Source organism: Hylobates moloch, unplaced genomic scaffold, assembly GCF_009828535.3.
Source record: "Hylobates moloch isolate HMO894 unplaced genomic scaffold, HMol_V3 SCAFFOLD_11, whole genome shotgun sequence".
Lineage (NCBI taxonomy): Eukaryota > Metazoa > Chordata > Mammalia > Primates > Hylobatidae > Hylobates > Hylobates moloch.
In genome coordinates this window covers 87943172-87970357 of record NW_026652286.1, presented here as the reverse complement: position 1 = coordinate 87970357, position 27186 = coordinate 87943172, and the positions used below count along the sequence as shown (strand labels likewise).

The following is a 27186-nucleotide window of genomic DNA, read 5'->3' as shown; positions in this document are numbered from 1 at the left end:
CACTGGTTAATGCTGATATTATTTTTGACGACTCTAACCCTTAGGTCTTACTCCACCCCCCGCCCTTCTTTCATTTGTACTTAATTATTTACCTGGTGAAAATAAAGCATATACCGGGCACGGTGGCTCATGCCTGTAATCCCAGCACTTTGGGAGGCCGAGGTGGGTGGATCACCTGAGGTCTGGAGTTTGAGACCAGCCTGACCAACATGGAGAAGCCCCGTCTCTACTAAAAATACAAAATCAGCCAGGTGTGGTGGCGCATGCCAGTAATCCCACCTACTCAGGAGGCTGAGGCAGGAGAATCACTTGAACACAGGAGCCGGAGGTTGCGGTGAGCTGAGATCATGCCATTGCACTGCAGCCTGGGCAACGAGAGCTAAACTCCATCTCAAAAAAAAAAAAAAAAAAAAAAAAGGCATACTAGAAGAGCTACTACAAAAATAATGAGCCAGAGTGTTGATTGCTTTTTTTGTAATTTTGGAAAGGAGCCAATGCCTATCTATAAACTGTATTAACATGCATATAAATGTTTCTGTACAAATGGGCATTTCATCCTACCCCTCAAATTTAAAGTACCTAATGCTGCACTTGGATGTTTCAACTAAGGAAATGTGTCATCTGTGTCAGGAGAATCTGTGACAGAGTGTGTTTCAACTGTACAGTTTTCTGTATTGTTTTTTACTGCTATTTTATGCACACAGACTTGACTTGTAAGTATTTTGTTCTCATGCGGTATATTGTATGTTTCTCTTTCCTTCGTCTATTCGTCAGAAACTAAGCTATCAGTAATATTAAGCTGCATTGGCCTTTCAGACTTCTGGTTAATTCTGGCTCCTTAGAAGGGATCTAATTTTTGATGGTCTAGGATCCTCAGGAAAGCATGCCAACTGAAGGGGAACGCCGGTGTGAATTCATGTGTCATATTTATACATCAGAAGCACCAGGCTCATTTGCCCCCCAAAAAAGCTTCATATGAAGTTGCAGTGCATTTAAACATTGCCTGTGTTGAATCAAAAAGTCCCTTGGCATCTCCACAGCTCATGAAAGCAATTACCAGCTAAATAGCTGCATTCTACAAAAGGACAGTGAACTGCTTGCTTGCAGTTTAACTCAGAATCTTACTTCAACCACCACCGTTTGACTAGAGATAACTAGCTCCTGTCTCAGTATCACCATTCCTTTTTGCCAGCAATGAGTCGTAGAAGTAATGTGCCTGGGAAGTTTAGAACTCAAAATGAAAGTATGGCCAGATGGGTTGACATTGGAATGAGGTTGCCTGGAAGAGTGGTGATAAAATGACTCTGGAAAAAGAATGTCACCCTGCATTTTGTTAGATATTTATTCCACTTCCCCTGTAGCCAAAAATAAAGAGAAAATTCCTTGAGCTCCTTGGAGGAATTTCTTGTGAACAGGAGCAAGTACAGCAAGTTTGGCTTAGAAGGCTGGTAGAAGAAGGAGAAAACTTGAACAGCATCAGAAATAGAAGAAGAAAAAGACAAAATACATTTCCTTCCACAGCAAGTTCATCTAGCAATGGAAAAAGAAAAAACAAAAACAAACAAAAAAGAAACTGCACTCTCTCCTAATCCAGCCATGAAAGCAGGACTCCCAGCCCCTCAGAACGGTGAACATGGTTCTGAATTGTGAGCGAAAGGATGGCTGGATACTTAAATTTTTGGAATGTCATATAATTAGAAGTGGCATTTGGCAGACTGTGTGAACTTGTGTGTTTTCATGAAAGGCTTCTGCTCTTGGATTTTAACATGAAGAGCTTTAGAGTGAAGAATGGATGTGTGTGTGTGTGCGTGTGTGTGTGTATAGAAACTAATCTGTGAAAACCTTGAACATGTTCATTGCCATGGCCTCCCAGTTAATTGAACTTTCTGGCTAAACTATGCTGAAATAATACACTGGATGGAAAACTTAAACCTGTCTGTTCATCTACAGGCATCTGAACATAAGCAGTAAAAGGATCCTAAAAGCATGATTGATTCAATGATGCCTAACTGGCAGTCAAGAAGCTCAAGTGCCCGGGTGGGTTGGGTTAAAACAAAGGCAATGTTTGAATGTTATGAATCCATTGTTTAACCAGCCTTTCGACTGAGCTTTTCTGTCGCAGTCCTGAGCCTTGATGCTTTAAGAGCCATCTACCAGCCACTGAGTTTGCACTGGTGTTTCTCATCACTTTGCATGTCCACCTGACTATTGACTAGCAAATATATGTGTCCTGGCAAGACCCCCAGAACCAAAGAATTTACTGTTTTCCTCACTGGCTCGCAGCTTTGAGCTCAAGGCATGTCTTAAAACAGTGCAACTCACTTCAAATGCTTTTTGCTTTTCATTTATTATTGCTTGTCACGCGATGTTCTTTGAAAGCTTGCTCATATATTATCTGTTCCATTTTTTTCCATTTTCCCTTTTTTTGCATGCCGTTCCTCCTGTTTCTTCCCTTCCTCCAATCCTCTGTTCCCGTCTGTAGACACAACGGCGACGACAGAACCAGCAGTTCACGGTTGGTATCACATTACTGTTTATCTACTTTCTCAGCACTGCTGAGAGGCAAGGCAAGCCTGGGAAAAAGAGAAATGTAGTCTTCAAGGGAAATCATGTTTCAAGTAGACTGACCTCATAAATATACTGTAATTTTTTAAGGTTTGAAAAGATGTCGAGTCTTGTCATTTCTGTTGTGAGTTCAGTAGCTAGTGGATGCAAGCTGAGATGAGACCTTCTCCCCACTGGGTGGCTGGAATTGTAGGAGTTTCAGTGGCACAGAGTCCTCCTTACTTACAAAACTCCACTAAACCCTGAAATACATGGGGCTTCAAACAGACGAGTATTTGCAGGCAAATTGTAACATCTGAATTAAAGGCCCAGTAGCTTTGTTTATGTATAGGCCATGGTCCCAGGTAAATCTTGAAGAGGAGTCATTTGTGTCACTTAGTGAAGTTGAGATGGAAGGGGAGACCAGGGAAGAAGATTCCTGTTTAAAATCATGAGCTTCTGATGAGGAAGGTCATTGTTCTTCTTTAGAAAGGTCATGACTTTAATTATGTTGCTAATCATATTTACCCCATCACCCCTCACTGGTTCACTCCTAATCTCTATGTGTTCATATAACTTTATGCTCACATTTGGCAGAAAACTCCTCCAAACCGAGAATGATACCATATGTCAATTTTATCAGCATTAACTGGGACTTTAAATAAGTTACTGGTGTGTGTGTGGCTTGCAGGTAAAATAGTAATATGTTTTTAACCACAAAGTGATAAAAACTGAGTGAGTAAAGCTCAGGAGGGGCATCAGGAAATGTGATCTCTTTTTCCCCATCTCACCAATGACTTACTGGATTGGAATAAGTCTATTAACTTTTCTATGTCTCTCCAATCAGAAAATGAGAATCATGTTTCATCTGTATATTACTTTATTACTTAGCTCGAATCTAGCCCTGACAAGACTGTGCTTAGAAAAGACATGTTAGTTTAAAACTGGGCTGAATTTTAATAATTGAATCCAAGGGAATTATTTGGTAAAGGGCCTACTTTAATCGCTTTGCCTGTTGTTGTACAGAGTGGAAATCTATCATTTAAATGACAAGAGGTGATCAGCCAACCCTGCCATGTTAATTCAACCTTTAGAGAAACATTTCCTGCCACAGACTGACTCACTTAGAGACCTACATTTGATAACTCACCAGTTGGAAAATCTCTAAGCTCTGTAGGAGCTGTCCTTGAAGGTCAGGCCTTGATGCTTGGCAGTTCACCCCATCTTTTGACTTTCCTATGATGAATTCTGAGAAAGCAAAGCAAACTTATCCTTGGAGTGAATGGGGTGAGCAATGTATCCTTCCTCACCCCATTCCTATTTCTTTCTGCCCTTTCTGGTCATTGGCACAAAGGGAAAAGTTCATAAAATAACTTAAAGGGGCCAGGTATGCTGACAGTCATGAGAAATCAATTAGGTATACAACTTCCACTTTCTAAGGTAATGCCCCATAGTGCTGGCTACATCTCAGGCATTGCAGTCCATTAAGCTCAGTTATTTGTAGGTTTCATCATTAATTGAGCACCTCCTGACTTTTATCGATTATTCTCAAAGGGTTATTTTAATGTAGTTAGAGAGATTCTATTCTTTTTAAGATACTTAAGTGTCTTTTTAAGATACTTTAGGTTTTGAGCTTACTATAATTAACTTAAAGGTAAAATGCAAGTTCATCCAACCCATAGCCCATGGGCCACATGCAGCCCAGGACGACTTTGAATGGGGCCCAACACAAATTCGTAAACTTTCTTAAAACAGTGTGAGATTGTTTTGTGATATGTTTTTTTTTTTTTTTTTTTTTTTTAGTTCGTCAGCTATCATTGTTAGTGTATTTAATGTGTGGCCCAAGAAAATTCTTCTTCCAATGTGGTCCAGGGAAGCTAAAAGATTGGACACCCCTGATATAATGTAACCATACAATTCCTAAATTCTGTGAGATCCTTGAAGAAATATTGATCATGTGTCTCCTAAAGCTCCAGAATTCTATTTTCTGGGTCCCCTCAATGAAATTCATGTTCTTACGTGACTCTAGTGGATGTAGGTCTCAGAGTTGGATAGGCTATTCGAAGTAGGAAATTTGTCCCCTAATCTGAAAAATAAGAAGTTAACTTTCAGGCTGATCCTGATTTTAGAGTACTAGTTTTAATCAGAGCTTTCCCTGGAGAGACAGAAAGAGAAGGTGATCCCTTTTTGTGGTATAAGGAAGAGACACTTGGAATGGGATTTTATAGCATTTCTGTGGCAGGTAATAGAGGTGTTTGTGTACTGTGAGAAGCAACTGCCTTCCTATTAGTTTGGAGACGATGTTCAAGTTAGTGATACCTCAGTAGGATGTTATTGACTAGCGGTGCATGAAGAATACACCTAGAGCCAACGGATTTATTGTATTTTATATATATACTTGGAATTTGACTTCTTAACGGCAGAGGGATAGAAAAGTGATAGATAATCTAGGCTGATCCCTGTATAATACACTTATAAATACATTCTTTACCTTGTCCAAAATCCTCGTAGCATCTTCACAAAGGGCTCCAGCCACTATTTTAAAGAGCATCCTCTTTAACCCACAGCAAAGAAGCGGTAATGAAAGCCAGATAATATCTAAAATTTTGCTTGATGTGGGGGAAAAACTTCCAGGTCAGTTGTCAGGATAGAAAAGGTAATAGAACATGGTGGAAATTACAAAGCAGCATCTGAGATTTCCAAAGATATGATGATACAGAACTGCTTTTATTCTAGTGAATTGTAGCTGAAAACTCAACTTCTTCATTACAGCAACCATTTGACTTAGATTCATTTGAGAATAATCTCGAGATGTTTGTTGTGGTGATCTGGGCCTAGAAATGTTGAATGGTTTGATAACTTAGCAACTTAAATGACAAGACTTTAGGTCAATCAACTATGGCCATCTTTGGTCTTAAAAGTTTTTGTACTGGATTTCCTTCTATATTTCTGTGTTTTTTTTTGAAAAGGAAAAGAAAAAATAACAATTTTTAAAGCTTTCCCTTTGAAGACTCATTAAAATATTTCATTCAAGCTTGTTTTGCTAGAGTATGTATGAAGTTTATACCAGTTGTTTATGTATGTTGACCATTTGTTCTTACCAATATCTGATTGGAATAAGCATGTATTGGAAGGTTAGAAGTGCATGGGCATGATTCAAAATCAAGTGGATTTTCTCCAAAAAGAAAGCCAAACAACAATTATCCACAATGTGCTTTTAAGGATTTAATTGATAGTAAAGATAAATGTGAGTGTTAAGAATGGGATTTTTAGACTAGGCTGACACAAGGGATCTTCTTTGAATAAGGATCTTGAGCATTTGTGTTTTTGGAGCTCATCCTTAAGGCCTGGACAGGAAGAATCCTGTGTTATGTGTGCATGTTGAGCAATGCAAAAAACACTCTGCCGAATCCTGATACCACATGGTCTGAGAAATGCATGAGTGATTTAACGCACGGATGGTGTAGTCATTATGTTCTTGATGTGTGGGTGCGTGCGATGGTTTTTGTTTGTTCGTATGTGGGCGCTTCTGTGTCTTGTGCCTTGTTCCTTCTGCCCTGTGTGTCCCCTCTCCCCTTCCCCACCCTCCTCCCCAGTGTGAGGGGTCGGGTGACAGCATGCCCATGGTCTGGAATAGTGCTTGTGCTTTTGCTGCACTGCAGTCAGCTGGCTTCCTCTGGGTTTGAGGTCTTTCTCTCTCTGTCTCTCTTTCTCTCTGTGCCCCTTCTCTCCCCTCTCCATTTTATTATTTTCAAGTCTACCTGTCCTCTTGCTTTTTCACTTCTGAATACAGTAGAGGCTGATGATCTCATGAATTTTCATATCCCCAATGAGTTTTTAAATCGTTCTTAATTCAGTATGCAATTGTGGTAAGACGCAAACTGGAAACCCCTCTGAAGAGTAATTTTTCATTTTCAGTTTTGGTTTCAGAATGTTTCGCCTGTGCTAGCTACATGCTCGTACCCTACGAGCACAGCCCTTAGGAAACTGCCCCTGTAGCTCTTCCTTTTCCCGACTTGTTTATAAATAATGCAAACCGTGGTCAAATTCGAAAAGCACATACAATTTTCTTATTATACTTTATATTCAGTTGTGGGGAAATTCTTAAGCCCATTTTAAAGAAACATAGCCAGCAGTGCGCATTACTACAACCGCTATGTCCACCATCTGTGTATGTGCCTCTATGTACATCTCTCTGTATGAGCACATAACAATGGCATTCAAAGGCTGTCATTCAGTCACGGGACTCTGCAGACATTGTATGTTCTACACAAGAGCACAGCTCAAGAGGTTTACGAATGGCTGCAGGACCTGAAGATTGTGTTTCAGCCTTGATATGCAGTTTGGAAACAATGTGCTTCTGTCTAACGGCGTGAACCAAATTTCTGCTAATGGGAAGAAGGGAAAACTCTCCACAAAAGCTGACAAAGCAGGAAGAACAGGATGACTGAGTTTTTAGATTAAAACTACCGGGGGCGTCTGAACTCATGGCTGGTGGTGGAAGTAAGTTTCCATAATATGGCCAAGTGATCAGATGTATGCTGCTTAGGTAAGAGAGAGACCATCGCCTACTTTGTTTTTCATAACGGGAATGGTACTAGGACCAGTGGGCTGAGGTTTTGTTTTCTGGAGGTTTTATTCAATCACTCTATTTCAAAATTTTCTGGAAAAAAAAAATGATACCCTGAAAAACTAAGCCCATAAGCATTTAAATTGTATTTGACTTTGAATTGGTTTAATATCTCTAGAATTTCTTATTGTTTCTAATTTTTTGAGGTTTTTCTTACCCTGGTTTTAAATGGCCACATCGTATCACTTCTAGAAGCCAGCAATTACTGTTGAAAAGGAAGAATCACAACTGCAAAAGCATTATCTGAGAGGGCTTAGGTTATGTTATAGCACATTGTAGCACCATGAAAAAGTTAAACACTCATCTCTGCAGAAGAGATGGCTATCATGCATATATTAAATTACCATGTTTGCATCTTTAGGACTTTATTAATTGCGCAAAAATAATCCCATATGGACAAAAAGTAAACTTTCATTTGTTTAACAAAGTTTAAAGACATACGTTGAATACATTTTAATTAGCAGTGACTAGAAAGGGGCTTTAATGGATGATATGAAAGTTTCAAGAGAATATACAAGAAGTAATTTCCCACTTGTTGTTAGAGTGAAGTCTCCTTTTGAAGAATGTTCTCTGCTTCATAAAATACGTCTTTGTCTTTTTCTTTGAGAAAATGAAAAGTGTGTAATTTTTAACATGAAAGAAAAATACCTAAGCCAAATCAGTTTTAGGAGATAAATTTTGCTCGTCTCCACTTGTACACCCAGTGCTTCAGTAAATTCTTCTTAATTATATTTATTCAGAAATTGTCCAACTATGGGAGTATTGTAGGTTCATACAATATAATAGTGCTACAAAAACAAATTTAACGCCACTAGCCTAAATGGCTTCGTGCTTTAGAACATAATCCGAGCAGTAGATTCCAGATAACTTGATATATTTTAAAGTTTATGCCATTAAAAATGACAGTTTCCACTTTAATGAGGTGTATATCAACTGTCTGTTGCTTTTAATGGAAACCTTTGCATATCAATGATATTTCATAAACATATTTGTCTTTTTGGTTTTTTTTATTAGCTTTCTAATGCCCTCCCCAAGGAAATAAGCCTTCAGCAGTAAAGCTACCTACGTGAAACATCTTGTTTAATGTGGTTCAGTGGGCACCAAGCACATATGTAGGACGCTTTGATATTTGTTGGGCCAGGTAGAAGTGAGAGATTAGCCTTCTGAGAACTGCAAATTTATAATTAACTACAAAGAAGTACTTTATGTTGCCTATTTATAACAGTTATTTAAATAATTGTATTCATCAGTCTTTATACAATGTATAAGCCAATTAGAAATAGGAATACTGTCAACCAATCAGATTTTAGAACAAATGGATATCCTCTCTACTCAGTTGCCTCTATAATTGATTGCATTGCTCACTGCTTTCCCTTTAGTTGCCTAAATCTGTAGTTTGGGAATACCGGTGGGCTCAAAATCTTCCCATTTTTAATCAGCACCTGCCATTAACTATTAGCACCCAAGGGTCATGATGGAAGTTCTTCTTCCTCAAGGGCTGATGGTGTGACAGCCTCCTTTCACAGAATTGACCTGGCTATCAATGTTCGTTTGGTTTCTCTATAAAGCAACTTACAAAATGCAGGCTTCAGTGATCATTTGCACATGACTGTTGTGGTTCATTTGGGCCTTTAAAAATAGTGATCAGTTTGACATTACTTGTTTCGAAAGCATTTGTTTTGGTTGCTTTTATGCTCTGATTGGGCATTATTCCCAAATTATTAATTCAACAGATACTGACTGAGAATACTTTGTGGGTTGGCTGTAGCAGAAGGGAAAGATGCAAAAATAAACACAACTTGCTTCTCCAAAGACCTTGCGGTTTATTAGGTCCACAGACATCTTCAAAAGGGACAAATTTGACTAGAGAAGTAATGAGCAAACTGCTATGCAACTTAAAGGACCTAGGCAGTTAGTCACACCGGACTTTGAGCAGAACAGCAAAGAACAAGTAAAGCCGCCTTGAATGTCTAACATTTTGTGTTATTAAATAAACTTCATTAAAGATCAGCTCACAAATAAAGCAAAAGGAAATGGAAACCATCTCCTATCTGAGCCTCCCATTGTTTATCTACTTCCCTCTTCACCCCTTTTAATTCAGATCAGAGCTAGCTGAGAAGCATGTCAGCTGGCCAGCATTGGAATTGACTCGGATATAGGCATTTCAAGCCCCCATTTGATTACCTCCTGACCTAACTGCTTTTTCAGCTTTGAGGGTGTTATTTTTCAGGAATACCATTGATTTATGAAATTCTCTTTTTTAAAAAAATCATTTTGCGAATCAGATTTTCTGATGAAGGCATAACCTGCAATCTGCAGTTAGCAGATGCTGTACCATTTTGAAATACGTGATCCAAGATCATCATAAATTGATAATGAACTGTGTTTGTCAGCATTGGCAGCGGATTTCAATTTACAGTAAAATGTGAAATAAAACATACATACATCAGTATGTAACATCTAAATACATTTGTATTTAAGAGATATCAGAGCATCGACAGCTAACAATCAGGCTTTATTGATTTTTTTCTTTTTGCATGCTGTTATGAATGAGTGATTTTAAGCATTCACCTTCATGTTTCATGTCCTTTGAACAGTGGAGACTGAGGAATCTTTCTGCCTCGATTGCGTATTAAGAACAAAATTACATAATTGAAGAAATTAATACATTCACGCTATCAAAAACGTAGATAGCAAGAGATTTGGCTCATGTTTTTAAAGAAATTCATCCTCAGTTCTTAAGTGTTTTGTTTATGTCCCTCGAGGAATGAAAAGAAAAACGATTTGTTTTTACTTGTAAGGCCTTACTCAGTTGCCCAATTCCGCAGAAGAACTGGACAGTGAGGACCTCTCAGGTAAGGGCTAGTCATTAGGTAAGGCACTGCAGTGTCCAACCTGTGGGTGCTCTATCCACTTCTACAAAATGGCCATTTGGTTTGCTGAGCAATCAGTGTGGATTTTGAGACTAACAAAAAACAAATTTGTATCAATACTGTCTTCCTCCCCGGTCACCCACTCACCTGTTTTCTCTGTGGTAGCGTTATTTATATTTCAGAATGGGGACAATTAATGCAGAAGACACAAGTTACCTTTGGGATTGTACTAAAGCCCCTCTGTTCAGTGGCTTCAAATAATGTTTATGTCCTAGATATATAATGTGTCGGGAGAAATTTTGTTGCATTACAAAGCAGTTTAAGGATGTTGGATTATGTGACAAGATCTTTTTAAAAATAAACAAGCAACTCATTGACTGCCTACTTCTGTGGAGGGGACTAGAATAGCCATGTAGTTATCTTAGAAGTTAGGGGTGGGGAAGGACAGAGAGGAGGGGGGAGCAATTGTTTTGTCACACACCATGATGTAAACTAATTACCCATCTCAGACCTCTTTCACAGCACGCTGAGCTCTTGCAAAAGTAGGTTTCATGCTTGATTCCGGGATTTAGGTGTTACTAATCCAGAATAAGAAGCATATCCTACAAGGGAGGGAGGGAGAAGATTTAAAGTGGTCAGAGCTAAACAATTATATGGGCTTCCATGACGCTGTGGGACTTAACTGCCAACCAGCTATAGCATAAACCTTTCCATTCGTCACTTAATAAGTCAGTAAGCAAGGCCCTTCTTGTTATTGCAATGGAGAAATTAAGTCATAGGACTGTAGACACTTACTGAAGCCTATTGGAAAGAAAGATTCCAGAGGTGCTTTTACTGAAGCTCCCTTTAATAGTTGGCTATTGAGGTGCAGTCCTTAACTATAAGTCTGACCCAGTGAGAGAATAAGATAGTACTACTCAATTTTTCAAAGTGCAATAGATTTAGTGCCAACTACGTGCTTCTGACAAACCTCAGGGATATCTTCACTTTGCTGTTATGTTGCCGTAGTTTGAGTTTAGCTGTTGGATTTATTTTTCGACAGACTATGGAAGCTCCAGGAGGCCATGCTGGTTTTGTTCACTGCTGTACACCTGTCATGTACTAAGTACCCAATTGACACTTATTGGATGAATGAATGAATTTCCAAATCCCAATGCATAAATAAATAGATTAGAAAGATAGCCAGCCCATCAAGAGAGTGTTTCATTTTTGCCACTTCTTCGTGGTGTAGTTGGAGAAGTTGCAAAAACATTTGCCTGGTTTTATTTTAAAATAAGGGTGGATAAGTCCTTCTCCCTACTTAAAATGTGATGCTGGAAGTAAGCAATTTCTGCTTGCATTTCTGGTGATAGACAGTTTCAGTTCTGACTGACTGTAAATAAAACAACTCTCTTTGACACAGTAGCCCTGGCAATTGGATCTTCTCAAAGATCCTAAGAAAGCTGGTGGGTATGTTGGCCCTGATCCCTCTTGGCACAATAGCCAGACAAGGATCACTCAGATACGCAAAAGTCATTTTTCTCCTCTTTAGGAAAATGTGACTGAATCAGCCATCCACCCCTTCCACCAGCATCATCAATTAGGAATACTCTGGGCCTCAGCACTGCGCCATGTCAGATGGGTGCCTGCTGCTGTTCTATCAATCACCCAAGTCAGAAGCAATAAACCAACAACTGTTTGTGTTCATAATAATTCGGTTAAATTAATAATTATGTTGTCCCCCTCCCCCACTCCCTGCAGGAACACTGCAGTCATATATTGCTCAGGAGCCGAAAGTCATGTAGAACACTGATGAACTATCAGGCTGGGCCGGGCTGCCTTTGCATCTGCTTTGATGAACTAATCAAAAACTGATTAGCACCTTTGTTCAAAGGGGATGCTGATTAATCAATTACTATTGATTGTGAGCTTGGCTTCACTCAGCAGCAAAGAGACATCTGAAGGGAAAAAAAAACAACCAATAAAAATTGAGCAGCTGTCATAGTGTTTAAATTTATTAAAACAAAATACATTATTTTTATGAAGCTGTCTTGAAATGGGTCACTGAAGGGGAACATATTGATTGAGAAAGGATGAACTTCTCAAATTTCTGTAGCCTAGAGACTGAATTCAATTATAATACAAGACAAACTGGTTAACACCCGTCTTAAACAGTCCATCAATAAATTAGAATAGGTGTTGCACATTTAATGCTAAACTGTGGTAATGAATAATATCATCATCCATTCCCTGCTGCATCGGGGTAGAAATTTCATCCTTTCCATATTATGGATAAATGTTATGTACTCAATTTCCTTCCAAATAATGATGGTGTATCTTCCTTTTGTCCCCTTTGCCCCGACCTCCCCCACGCACCAGTGCTACCTTCATTAATGACAATTTCATAAGCAACATATGGTGCTCCATTCTCACCCAGCAAAGCAAGTTGCCCAGCTGATCTTCCTCTTTAATCTGCATAAAGAAATTATGCTCGTGTGTAGTTCAGTGATTTAATTATTGGCAGGCCTGGGGAGCTTACCCAGTTCTACTTTGAACCCTTTCATTTACTTTTGGGGTGTTAACTTTATTGATGATGGATGCATAAGAGTTTTGAATTGTTTTATCAATTACATCTGCTCTTTCCTGGTGACAGCTGGTGGTTATTGCCACTCGTGGAATAGAATAGCTTTAAGCATATTTGTCCTTCTATTTTATTTTAAAACTTTTTCAAAATGTCTCCAGCTGCCTCTCTCCCTTCAGCAGTGGAGAGGCCTTGGGGGACTGTTTAGCGGAGTGAGGTGGTAAATATACAGTGTGCCAGAAAATGGCCCTCCAGCACAGTTCAAGAAATCCATCAGTCTTCTGCTTTGGAAGCAAAGGCACCGACAAGAAATTCCAGAGCTGTCATGATTCCTCAAAACATGTTATCAACTCTTGCCCTACAAACAAGAAAGTGATCTGGAAAACTACAACATGTCCCTCACGATCCAAAAAAAAAAAAGCTTGGGCCTGGGAGGGCAATTCTAAATGGCTTTGCTAACCCTCATCTAGGTGTTAGGAAGAATCTAGATGAACCAACTGCAATCCCCTAAATGGATTATACAAGAAACATGGCTTCAAAATATAGCCTATATTTAGCTGGGCGCGGTGGCTCACCCCTGTAATCCCAGCACTTTGGGAAGCTGAGGCTGGTGGATCACTTGAGGTCAGGAATTCGAGACCAGCCTGGCCAACATGGCAAAACCCCATCTCTACTAAAAACACAAAAATTAGCCAGGCGTGATGGCGTGCACCTGTAGTCCCAGCTATTTGGGGGCAGGGAGGGAGGGGCGGGGGTTGACTGAGGAGAATTGCTTGAATGAGGAGGAGGAGGTTGCAGTAAGCCGAGATGACGCCACTGTACTCCAGCCTGGGCAACAGAGACTCCACCTCAAAAAATAAATAAATAAATAAAATAACAAACCTACATTTAGCTAATAGGAGCACTTAAAGATCCTTTGATTTAGATTATCAGTCCTGGGGGTGGGGATATATGGCCTTCCAGTTACTGGGAGTGTCTTCAGTCCTGGCTAAACTTGCTTGAAATGTGTGTGAGAAACTGTCAGTAGCTGTACCATTTAGGGGGAACTCTTTCCTAACCCATATAAAGAGTGGCCCAGATTTGGCAAACAGGCTATTTTATTCCCTTGGTAGAGTAATAACAATAATGATAATAAAACATTAAAAACCAGATGGGCTGTATAGATATATTTAAATTATGGCCCATAAATCTGAAGTGTGGCATGATATGGCTTGTATCTGTATCATACTTTGTAACTTAGCTCTTTCACACATATTACTTCGTTTGATCTTTATTCATTCAACAAAATTATTTGAGCTCCTTGTGCTGGGCTCTGGGCTGGGCACCAGGGATGCAGCAGTGAACAAGACCAACAGGAGCTGGAGCTGCCATGGCCTCCAGGAGCCAAGGCCCCTGCTCTCCTATGGCGACACCCTACTGAGGGAGACAGACTCAAAACACAAGTTAATCTTGGACAGTGACAAATGCTGTGAAACAATAAAACCAGATAAAGTAGAAGTGAGGGCTTGGGCTGGAAGAAGGTGGATGTCGGTTTAGAAAAGTTTACCAGGGAAGGCCATTGGGACAGGAAGACCCAGATAGATGAGAATGAACCAGATAATAGAAGATTTTCATGAAAATCTCATGAGATTGTTAAGGAAGGGTTCTTGGTCTCCATTTATAAATGAGGAAACTGGGGCCCAAACGGCTAAACGGTTTGCTTAGGAGACAGTGAGAAGCAAAGCATGGGTCTTCGTGGCTCTAGAGGAAATAGAGGACTTTGGTTTGCAGGGACCGCCCTTCCCGCTATGAAATCCACAGCTTCCTGTATGCTGGGGCCTTTGGTAATCCTCTTGACCCTTTTCAATTCAGTGTGCGCACCCGGGGAATGAGGGAAAAGTCAGGCACTCTGCAGCCCATCAGGCATAGAGCAATGTGCTGACTAACCTGGGAAGATTTTTTTTCCCAGCATCAAATCAAGCTCTTTCTCCTCAAAGAAGACCTAAACTCTGCTTCAGTACTTTAGTGCTATTGTCCCACTGATTCCCCTAAATTATGGGATCACTTTCCCCTGGGAGGTGACCCTAAGTGCCATAGGAAAGTGATGGCTGGAAAAGGTTAAACCACATCAATTCCCTTTTAAAATTGAGTTTCATAGAAGGCAGTAGACTGAAGAAATCACACTGGGTCCACGCTGGCTCACCCGCGACTTCCCCACGATGTGTTTGAACTGCATCCTGCTGCTGATCTTTCTCATAATCCAACATGCTCCTTTTTCCACCATGGGAAGGGAGGAGACCATCAAACGGGAACTTTTCTTCCAAAGTTAAAAAGTTGGCAGGCTACGGTGCAAAGTGCGAATTCTAGTTCTACAGGTTGGACACTGCTTTGGGGTGACTTCACCATATTCATTAATCCATCCTCCTCACACCCCCAAATGCCTGAGGTCCACTGAAGCATCTTTCTCCAGAGAGAGATTCTAGTGGGAAATGTTTGTTTGGAAATACTTGACAACTGTCCTGTTTATCAGGCGTATATTCCTTTAAGGGAAACTCTGGTGTCATCCTCAGTGCCTTCTTGTTGCTTAAAGTGGAAAAGACGATCACATTTCTAAATCTGTGCTATCATGAGATGAACAGAGTGGACTCAAGCATGACTTTTGATGTCTCTGGCGGTGTTAAATGCCTTGAGAGAAATCTTGCATCCTGTTAGATCAAGTCATTTTCACTCATGGTTAAATTAACTAAATCAAGGAATTTGAGAGGGGAAAAAAAATCAACAAGAAAAAACCCAAAACACTTGTTTTCATATTTAGCTAAAATAGTATTTAATATCCTGATACTCAAGTGGTACACCTGAATCGAAACTTGAATCAAACAGCCTTCAGCTGCCAGGCCCACAGCCTTGACCTTCATAAAGGACAGCTAAGCTATTAGTTACACAGTTTGTCAGTTCTGTATAAATGAAAAGAACTTGGTGACTTCAACTCAGTAAGTGCTCATTAGGCATCTTACCATGTGTGGGCAATGCTGAGTATGCAGTATCACCCTTACCCCTAACGAACTGGTAATTATTTGCCTTGGGTCGGTGATAAGAACTGGAAAAGCCCTCCTTAGGCTCTAATACAGGAGATTTGAATTTGGCAAACACTGAGTCCCTATGATATGCCAAGCCCTGAGCCAAATAGGCACTTTCATTTTCAGGAAAACAGTGGCCTCTCAAAGTGACCCTGTGAAGTATGTAATTGTACTCAGTGGCTCAGAGTGCCTTACTGACCTGCCTGAAGTCACAGAGAAACGTAACGAAGCTCAAGTTCTGTCCCAGAAATTACAGCAAGTCCAGTGCCCTTTCCAATGGACCATGTAGGAGATGAGCTCCTAGCTCGTCCCCTGTTCAGGCCTGTTTCTGGAAAGCAATGTAGCCAGTGATAGTCTAAGAGAGCCCTGGGTCCTGATCATTGAGTAGTGACAAGGTACAGCCAAAATCTGTGTACACTACTTCTAATTTAAATGAACACATACTGAGCTCTGGGTGGCACAATGAGGATGATCACTGCAGTTTTCCTTTAAGTAGCTTGACATAGCTCCTTTGAAACGTTAGTATAGATGCAGTTACATTGCTAGAATTGAATGCAGCTGACGTGTAGTATTAGATGCCTGGGATGCTATATGGGAGTCTTCATGATTTTCTTGCTTTATGTTTATTCCTTCTCGTCCACTTTCTAAGAAGACAGAAAAGAAAGGTTATGCTGCATAAAGGCTAGTGTGCTCCAATATATATTAACATCTTAATGGGAAAGCTGTGCATGTACTGTATACATTTACTACTCTCTGACAAGAGGGAATTAAATGTCAGAAGGATTTGTAGCATCTATAATTGAATTGGTGCTGAGAAAAGCAAATCTTAAAGAAGAATAACATATTAGGATTAGCAAATAATGTGGCATTTTGTCAGCGCATGCCATTCAGTTTGTTCCCCTCCAGTAATAAAGTTGTGCTTTTTAAAATGCACACTTATTTTTGTTGCCATGGACGGGAGCTACAACAGATGATGAGAATGGGTAGCTACATTTTTCAGATGGTGCCAGGTTTTCTTAAGTGTCATTCTTTTTTTTTTTAGGTCAGATTATGGTTTTGCTTCAGATTTGGGAAATCCACTACCAGGCTTTTTCTTTCTTCCTAGCAAGAAGTAACAAATGACATCATAGTCACTAAGCTTTCTCTGAAATAGACTAATCCCTACAACCCTAGGAAGCTGGAGGCAGCATTTCCATTACAAACACCCATTCTGAGAGTTTTTAATTAAACTGACTTGTCCAGCAAGATCTCCGCCCAGGAAAGGAACTAAAACTGAGCCACGTGACAGAACTGTTGCAAAAAGTCAGCAACAATTATTTTCCTCCAGTCATCCACGGATGGGGGAAGCCCAGAACGCTGAGCGTCTGAACTGTCCCTAAATAGAAGTAGGAGGACTAATATCATTAGAACCTCCCCATGGCTTAAACATTAAAGATGAGAGCTAAGGTAGTTTATGACCTATGAAAAGAGTTAAAGTGTGCGTTTAAGCACCACGTTGCTAAATGTGCCTTACAGCCTGAGCCAGGGATGTTTGAGATGTGAGGGTGACCCAGTGCAGTGTGGCTGTCATGCCTCATGCTGCATAGTTTATTGTGTATCATTGTGTCACCCTTCACTCCTTCTCAGAGGTAGAAAGCTTGGTGTCCTTTTGGCAAAAAGACTGACCTTGAACTCTGTGTCGCCGAGGGCTTCAGGGTGGGCAGGCAGCAGTTGCAGTGAAGGTTCTGCTCAGTGAGTCCTTCTGCCAAAGTCCCTATTTGCCAGGAGCTTGTCTAGGATGTACTAGCCACTCTCCAGTTATCCATGGATCCCTGCTTTGGCAGCAGAGCCTTCTAGGCTTATCACAGATCCATGATTATGGCATTTGCATGGCGGTTTATGCTACACATCTCATGCCAGGTGGTAAAGTAGCCATAGAAGCCAGGATCTCTTGCAGAGCCCTGTTTAATACAGGCAGCATGGCTGCCAGAGTGCTGCATTTAAGACGACTCTGGCAAGGAGTTTGAGGAGTGAAAACAAGTAGAGAAAGAAAAGTCTCCCAGAAGGAGGGGGAAAGGAGACTGAAGTTCCACTAGCAGTCACCTTTCTTGTCAGGCCCTAGGGAACTACTGCCTTTAGAACTTCCCCCTTCATATTGCCCATGAGGAATGGATCAGGCCAGGTCAACTGGCCCAAGGTGAAGAAATCTGAGCAGTTCGGGGGCATCACTCTTGGGAGTTTCTTTGAGATTTTTCTGTCCCGCAATTTCTAAGACGCTAAAGCGAGCCCAGGGTTGTTGAAGCTGTGACTCAAGCAGTAGTGGCCAACTTAACATTCTGCAAGCAGCTTGTAAACTCTCACCTGGAGCCAAGTTGTTTCAGCTTTTTGCCAAAAGAAAAGCTAACTCACGAATACTAAACAGCTCATGATTTATCTGTCACACTTAGAGCCATGGAAGTGGCTGCGGGATGGGACACGACAGGCAGGGAGGGTTGTACCACAACTGTGAGCTGTCAGGAACACCTCCCTGCAACTGCTGCCTGCCCACCCTGAAGCCCTCGACTACGCAGAGTCCAAGGTCAGTCTTTTTGCCAAAAGGACACCGAGCTTTCTACCTCTGTGGAGGAGTGAAGGGTGACACAGTGATACACAATAACCTTTACAGGGTTCATCTGCAAGTGAGAATCATTCAAGGACTAGGCCTAATTCACCTGAGGTCACATATGAAATGATTTGGATGAGATTCTTAACTCCAGTTGAACTGTGTTATGCAATCATGCTTGGTTCATTGAGGCTGGAATAACCTTTATGCTGGAACCATTCACCAAGCAAAAACGTGGCTTTACTTGTCAGGATGATGGGGCAGGGCTTAGTCCCAGAAAAGAAACACTCTTACACCTGTTACTAGTAAGAGGAACACTTGTAGCCTCTTAGGGAACAAGAAAACATGACTTTCTAAACCGAAGTGATGTCCATATGCCTGAGCATCAGGCATGTTTAAAAGTGCTTTCCACTCCCACATTTATTTTTCAACTGACAAGCGAAGGGCAGCTGTAGAATCTGCCTCTGGTTTCGTTGCCCGCCCGATTCAGAAAATGAGCCGGGAATCTGAAGAGGATGTCCCCAGGAAAGCCAGCACTTCATGGGACCCGAATGAAGGGGTCTGCACCCTACAGGACCAGGATCTGTGGCTCATGGGGAAACCCATAGCTTTCCCACTTAGAAGTCATTTCTCATGGAATCGGTCAGAGTCTTTGCCTTGGGAATGGAAGGAAAGGTCAAGCAGCTGACAGACTTTGTCGCAGCCATGCTTCTCTTAGTGCTCGGTATTTCCTTCCGTTTCTGGTTTTCGTGCAACTCCAGTAGCCCAGTGCCCCCCGGGCAGCATCTTGCACGGCTGCTTCATGTCATGAGTGAGGCACAGCCCGCAGGTGCAGGCAGCTCACCCCAGCCCTGCTGCCTTGAGCCAATGCATGGCATTATGAACACTCCCCCACCCTCCCCACATGTGGAAATAAAAGAACGGACTGAGATGACTCCAGAAACAGCTCTGCTTTTCATAGGGAAGGCCAAGACAGAGGCACTCAGTGAACAGGCACAACTCTATTAACACCTCCCACGTAAACCCAGGAGGTGGGAGTGGGGGTGGGAAGAGGCGCTGAGGTGCTCCTAACCGGCAGTGTTCCCTGTAAATTAAACATCAGTTACCTTCTGTGTCCCTCTGCAGTAATTGAAGGCAGGAGAAATGTCTTGGTGATTAACTGGTGGTAGTAAACTTTCTGATCAAAGTGGGTATCAGAAGATAGCTGGAGAGATTACCCTTATAAATAAGTATCTGTAAAATATGTATGTCCTTGAGGGTGGGGAAGATAACTAGAACATCTAAGGTTCTAGTTTAATTTGGGCAAAGTGCAGGGAAAAATAGCAACACTGAGCATATTTAGCTCAAAGTTCATGGAGGGCAAAGGTCAAGTGAGGAGTTTTGGCTCAAGAAATTAATCTCACAGATACATACCTTGTGAGACCTTTTTGTTTGGGGGAGGTTTTTGTTTGTTTTTCTTTGTCACAGAGCCTCTCTCTCTCTCTCCCCTCCCCTCTCCTCCCTCAGGCTTCCAGAATATTCCTGTGTCTAGGCATGGAGAGGAGGCGGTCTTTTATTAAGAGTGGACAAGAGAGTGCCTTCCCCTAAATGGGTTAGAACTGTCCTGGACAGCTTCTCGAAGCTTCTCTCTGTTCTCAGTCTTCCTAGAACCTCTCTTCACCTCTTGCCTCTTGTGCCTAACTTTCCCCTGTCCTCAATGTCTAGTCTCACTTGTTTTCCTCCCCCAATTTTAAGACATACGGAGTTCATCGAAAGACACATAAATTTTAATAGGTCTGAAGCTCATGGCCATTGGAGATGAGTTAATTCTCATTCCCACAAGATTCCCTATTTTGACAGCTCCCTAAGGAAAACACAACTTGCTGGCTTTTCAAACTTGCTGGCTTTTCTGTTACTTTTGTCCCCCATGAGCAATTTTGCATCTGTGCAGTTGGACTGAACATCTCCAGTGTGTCAAGCACTCTCCTCCAGCAGACACCCCGTGTCCAGCAGCACCCCACGGGGAATGCTCCCCTTCAACGAGCTTTGTCGTCTCTAAAAAGAAAAAAAAAATTCCCTTGACCGAGTTCTGCCTTGTTGAAATGACTTTCAAGACAATGGGGGCTGTAGCATCTGCAGTTGGCAACACTTTTGGCTGAGGAGGGAGATTCCTCTCCACTACGTTTCAAGTTGAGCTTATTAGACGCGTTGCTGGAGGGGCTCGCTCAGCTCGGAGCGGGCTAATTGGCTGCAGTGCACTCTGCCTCCAACCCAGCTCCCTTCTCCAATTAAACTCCCATCATCCTGTTGTCCTGAGCGACCTGCTGCTGCCTCTGATTTGGCATTTCTGTGTGGGTTTTGGTTTTGGTTTTTCTGTAGTCCTTTCAAAGATAACTTAATGAAACACTTTAAATACTCCATTTTAAAATTTAAACTCTTTTAATTAAAGCACTTTTCATGGAACCCTCAGTCACGACTTATTTCCCCACATCCTTCAGTACTTAATCTCAGAGCAGAATTGGAAATATCGATAGAAAGTGTAAATCATGCCCTCCTGCTGAAAGCGTTGTATCAGGTTTCGGCTCAAAAGAGCACCATTACCTTTAGCTGTCACGGATCTGTACACTTGATCGATAAACTTCAAATATTATTAGAGGTGGAGGCTTCAGAGATTTGCTCTGTTCTTTGGAGAGAGACAGAGATAAATCTTTCTTAAAAATTGACTTGAATTTGCACTCTCAGTCTTCCTGGTGAAACGCATTTCTCTTAGGCATCCAGCAACTGCAAGGGGGACAGATTTATAGGCCATGTGCTTCTTGTACTGAAAGATTCAAATGGTAAATCCTTCACATATGACTTCACAAATCATGTAAAGTTAAAAGATTTTTACCGTTTCTGTTGCTGCTGTGCTTAAATTGTAAGGTACAGCTAGTAAATCATTTTAATGGAGGTGTCGTACTTGACTCAATAAAAAAAGACAATGGTTTAGCTTCCACTCCAAAATGTTAATGTATTAATCAACGGGAGAATAATTGTTTTTTACTACATTATAAATCTCGGATGCCATTAGGATTTCAGCAAGGGGTGATGTAGCCACATTCCTAAATTAAAATTGTTTACACTGCCATACATCCATTCTGCATCGCCATAGCTCATTCTGGGTTCATTTTGGAGTTGTTCGCCAGCCAAACATGTCGTTCCTCAGTCAGAAGAAGACATCCTGAGGGAGTGATGCTTATAAAGAAAAATTAATTGCATTGCAAGGTGTTAAATAAATAAAATAAAAACCATCGGTGGCAGTGGACAATTATTCCTTGCTGTCTCTTTTGAAATAGGTTTTTAGGTTTTAAATTGAGGCTTACTCCCTCATACATCCTAAATGTAGCAAGCCTGTCATTTGTCTTTAGTCTTATAATCCTTGTTTTATCTCTAGGCAGCTGTGGCTTTTGAGCACCTTACTTTTCCTATGCATATCCCTAATCTACCAGGGAATAAAAGTCATTGGGTGTCTATAGAAAGATGCTGTATCCTCCTGTTGCCTAAAGGTGTCATTCAGAGCACCCTCAAATAGTCAGGTCAGCCCCCTTAATTAGGCTCTGCAACTGGATACAGATAGAGTGAACGCTAAGACTAGGTCAGGGCCAGATAGACTATTTCTTCCTTCCCTGCCTCCCTAAGCTTGTTCCACATGCATTAACCCTCCTATGCTGCTTATCATGAAATTGCCTTGTGGGGAGAACAGATCAATTCAGCACTGGACAGGTCAGCCTGTTGCCTCAGTGTAACTTGATCCATCTCGATTGTTCTGACTCCTCCATTAAAAAAGAAGGTGACCCTCTGACCCTGGAGACAGTGTCGCCGGGGCTTCTGATGCCTTGTAATAAGTTCTACATCCCTATTCCTCTTCTGATTTCAACAGATTCCCGAGCAGGTGAAGAAGGCTCAATCAGGGCAGTGGATCATGCCGTGATCGGTGGCGTCGTGGCGGTGGTGGTGTTCGCCATGCTGTGCTTGCTCATCATTCTGGGGCGCTATTTTGCCAGACATAAAGGTAAGCAAAGCTTCAGCAGGCAGAAGCAGCGTGTCCCCACGGCTTCTGCCTTTGGAGGCTTTACAAGGTTGTCCTTGATAGGCAATTTGATGTATGTGGCCGCACGGCCTATCTGATTCCTGAAACTGGAAGAGAGAGAAGAGAAAAAAAAAAAACAAATCTTAGCAGCCGCTGATTAGAACTCTGGGAGTTGATGAGTAGCACTCCTTGATTCGGATTTTCTCTAAATATAAAGCTTTGTAGAGTTGTTATTCTGCCATCCATAATTGGGGATAGAGGAAAAATGATAAAAGTAGAGGCTGGTGTGCAAGATGTGGCGTGAAGCCCCAAAGGATAAACATGGAAAAAGCACATCCACAACCTACTGTTTTCTGGGAGGCAGAGGATTTCCCCCTATCCCTTGTCCCCAGACTCTGTGTAAGCTGGTTACAATGGCTAGAAGACTGCCTTGGTTTGATGTGCCCAGGTTAAAGAAAATTTTTTGCCTTAAAAGCTGCATAAATATGTATTTTTAAAATTATCAGTGCAATTGATTTAAATTGCCATTAATCATCACACTTATCAACTGTGCAGTCTGGATGGGCAATCATCTTTTCTAATGCCCCTCCTCTCTGCCCCATGCTGCTCTGATCCTCTTCTCCCCTCTTGGTAATTTATTCTTCCTTTTCTTTGTCTGCCCCATCTCTCTTAGTTATTTTTCTCAAGCACTGTGCAATGAGCTTGCATAGTTTTCTAGGTGCTTGCATACTGCTTGACTGTTGAACTTGGGTTTGGGGGAAGGTCCCTTGGCACAGCAGTGGAGGTCTAAGGTACTTAGGCACCTTTAGGATACAGAGTGCCTGTCTCAAGCATAAAACAGTTTAGGACGATCAGAGCTGTCCATACTTCGCCCTCTGCCCACACTCAGGAGGCAGTCTGTTTGGCCAGGAACTCCCAGCCTCTTGGTGGTAAGCTTGATGAGACAGGAGGTAAGGCCAGAGAGCAGGGCAGCGTCTGAGCAGCAGCTGTGCAGGACCAGGGGAGGGGAACATGTGTGTCACTCTACAGCAAGAAAAAAGGATACCGAGAAGCGTTTGACCACTTGCTTTCTCAGATTTGTCACTTTGAAAACCTGAAAATATAGCAAATGTGTCAACCTTTTTAAATAGAAGACTCTTCAGGAATACAGTATGTAACGGGAGGAAGATTATTTGATTATGGTAGGCAGTTTAAGTTCTACCTATATAGCATACTGTGGTGCAGTCTTTGTCATTCTCCATGTAAACTGTTGGGATTTGGTGGTAAGAGTGTCTGCAACTGTGTAACGTCTGTCTATTGTCATTATAAAGTGGCTGTGCCAATTAGCAAATCCATGAATCCGGGTCCGGGCTAGAGTTATATGATGAGAGAGACCTACTTGCTCATTAAGACAGATCCCAAACCTTGATCCCTGCCATTATAATGTCAAATTCTTTCTCAATCTGGAACCTCACTCTGAAATGGAAGACAGGAAAATCAAACATACTTGTGCAAGTTCAAGCACATTCTCACGTATGGGTAAGCAGTAATGATTCATATAGACAGGGGACGGTGGTTCAAATAAATGAGCTGAGATGACAACAGAAGCGTCATCGGGGCCCTAATTCATTTATTGGCTAATTGCTCTTCCTTGCTTTGGTCTTTAACCATGTACGTGCACATATCTGGTCATTGGTCATTGGTGTTTACTGTTTATACGTTAGTCAGCAGCTCTCCAGCTTTCTGCATTTTTAGCTCCCACTCACGTCTTCTTCTGCTGACATCCTCTGGTCATAATCACTGCTCTAATGTCTCATTTGCTGAATTATATCGCAGCGGTTCAGTTGGAGTGGTGCCTTTGGAACCCCCGGATCCCCATTTGTCTCACCCACCCTGCTCTCTTCTTCCAATTGTTTTTTCCCCTCTGCTGCCTGCACACCACTTCGGCTGATGATGGCCATAAAGCAAGTTGCCATCTCTGTACCACTTTACACAGAGGCCATCAGACAGTCACGGTGCTTTACCCCTTCATCTTTCAGGTACATACTTCACTCATGAAGCCAAAGGAGCCGATGACGCAGCAGACGCAGACACAGCTATAATCAATGCAGAAGGAGGACAGAACAACTCCGAAGAAAAGAAAGAGTACTTCATCTAGATCAGCCTTTTTGTTTCAATGAGGTGTCCAACTGGCCCTATTTAGATGATAAAGAGACAGTGATATTGGAACTTGTGAGAAATTCGTGTGTTTTTTATGAATGGGTGGAAAGATGTGAGACTGGGAAGGCTTGGGATTTGCTGTGTTAAAAAAAAAAATGTTCTTTGGAAAGTACACTCTGCTGTTTGACACCTCTTTTTTTGTTTGTTTGTTTGTTTGTTTGTTTAATTTTTATTTCTTCCTACCAAGTCAAACTTGGATACTTGGATTTAGTTTCAGTAGATTGCAGAAAATTCTGTGCCTTGTTTTTCGTTTGTTTGTTGCATTCCTTTTTTTCCCCCTTTGTGCACATTTATTTCCTCCCTCTCCCCCCAATTTTGGATTTTTTCCAAAATCTCCCTTTTTGGAATTTGCCCGCTGGGATTCCTTAGACTCTTTTCCTTCCCTTTTCTGTTCTTGTTTTTTACTTTCTTTTGTTTATTTTTGTGGTAACTGCTTTCTGTTCCAAATTCAGTTTCATAAAAGGAGAACCAGCACAGCTTAGATTTCATAGTTCAGAATTTAGTGTATCCATAATGCATTCTTCTCTGTTGTCGTAAAGATTTGGGTGAACAAACAATGAAAACTCTTTGCTGCTGCCCATGTTTCAAATACTTAGAGCAGTGAAGACTAGAAAATTAGACTGTGATTCAGAAAATGTTCTGTTTGCTGTGGAACTACATTACTGTACAGGGTTATCTGCAAGTGAGGTGTGTCACAATGAGATTGAATTTCACTGTCTTTAATTCTGTATCTGTAGACGGCTCAGTATAGATACCCCACGCTGTCCAGAGAGGTTTGGGGCAGAAAGGACTCCTCCTTTTTCCATGCCCTAAACAGACCTGACAGGTGAGGTCTGTTCCTTTTATATAAGTGGACAAATTTTGAGTTGCCACAGGAGGGGAAGTACGGAGGGGGGAAATATAGTTCTGCTCTGGTTGTTTCTGTTCCAAATGATTCCATCCACCTTTCCCAATCGGCCTTACTTCTGACTAATTTGTAGGAAAAAGCAAGTTCGTGTGTTGTGCGAATGACTGAATGGGACAGGGTTGATTTTTTTTTTTTTTCCTTTGTGCTTAGTTAGGAAGGCAGTAGGATGTGGCCTGCATGTACTGTATATTACAGATATTTGTCATGCTGGGATTTCCAACTCGAATCTGTGTGAAACTTTCATTCCTTCAGATTTAGCTTGACAAAGGCAGGAGGTACAAAAGAAGGGCCGGTATTGTTCTCACACTGGTCTGCTGTCGCTCTCAGTTCTCAATAGGTCAGAGCAGAGGTGGAAAAACAGCATGTACGGATTTTCAGTTACTTAATCAAAACTCAAATGTGAGTGTTTTTATCTTTTTACCTTTCATACACTAGCCTTGGCCTCTTTCCTCAGCCTTAAGAACCATCTGCCAAAAATTACTGATCCTCGCATGATGGCAGCCATAGTGCATAGCTACTAAAATCAGTGACCTTGAACATATCTTAGATGGGGAGCCTCGGGAAAAGGTAGAGGAGTCACATTACCATTTACATGTTTTAAAGAAAGAAGTGTGGGGATTTTCACTGAAACGCCTAGGAAATCTAGAAGTAGTCCTGAAGGACAGAAACTAAACTCTTACCATATGTTTGGTAAGGCTCCAGACTCCAGATAACAGTCCCTATGGAAAGATGGCATCAAAAAAATAGATCTATATATATATATAAAAATATATATTCTATTACATTTTCAGTGAGTAATTTTGGATTTTGCAAGGTGCATTTTTACTATTGTTACATTATGTGGAAAACTTATGCTGATTTATTTAAGGGGGAAAAAGTGTCAACTCTTTGTTATTTGAAAACATGTTTATTTTTCTTGTCTTTATTTTAACCTTTGATAGAACCATTGCAATATGGGGGCCTTTTGGGAACGGACTGGTATGTAAAAGAAAATCCATTATCGGGCAGCATTTTATTTCCCCCTCTCCTATCCCTCGGCACTTAACCAAGACAAAAAGCCACAATGAACATCCCTTTTTCAATGAATTTTATAATCTGCAGCTCTATTCCGAGCCCTTAGCACCCATTCCGACCATAGTATAATCATATCAAAGGGTGAGAATCATTTAGCATGTTGTTGAAAGGTTTTTTTCAGTTGTTCTTTTTAGAAAAAAAGAAAAAGAAAAACAAAAACAAAAAAAAAACAAAAATATCACACCATTGCTCATGGAATTGGCATCTCATTTTTGGGACCTCCCATCTTTCTGTTTTGAAAAGTGTACAGTAGTGCAGTGTTCCTGATGTAACTTTATGGCTTACAATGTTGACATGTCTCAGGTTCATGTGTTTCGATTGGTGTTTTCCGTCTCAGGTAGATTGCAAAGTGTAGGCCCCACACATTGGAAAAAAATAATAATAAAACAAAGCAAAAACAGGAAATTATGGATTTTAGTTGTATATTGGTTTATGTATTTTTTCTTAAGTATACAGTGCACTGTTTGAAATGTATTGTTGAGTATTACTTTGTACAGGTTGATCACTTTTTTTAGAGTGAAGAAAGAACAAACTTGTTTTTTGTGTTTTTTAAAGGAATATAAAATAATGAAGGATGTATAATTGATGCCAAATAAGCTTGTTCTTTAGTCACACCGACGTCTTATTTTTCCCTTTAGGCCAGTTCTGTTTTTAAGGTGTACATGGACAATGTTACAGTGTAAGAAACTCCATATCCATATGTTCCCATTCGCA

General features: G+C 41.1%; 1 protein-coding gene across 6 annotated transcripts in view; it reads left to right on the top strand.

Annotated features, from left to right (window-relative positions):
* The window catches only part of CADM1 (cell adhesion molecule 1), a 333054-nt gene extending 306406 nt beyond the window's left edge, over window positions 1-26648 (top strand). For 2 of the 6 annotated variants that reach the window (XM_032167470.2, XM_032167468.2), the window contains 4 exons: window positions 2483-2515; window positions 9976-10029; window positions 22143-22274; window positions 24311-26648. In XM_032167470.2, the coding sequence (XP_032023361.1) occupies window positions 2483-2515; window positions 9976-10029; window positions 22143-22274; window positions 24311-24429 (338 nt within the window). In that variant the 3' untranslated portion in view covers window positions 24430-26648. The remainder of the gene's footprint in view (window positions 1-2482; window positions 2516-9975; window positions 10030-22142; window positions 22275-24310) is intronic. The other 4 variants (XM_032167471.2, XM_032167469.2, XM_032167472.2 and 1 more) reach the window with 2 other exon arrangements.
* Window positions 26649-27186: the final 538 nt, after the last annotated feature.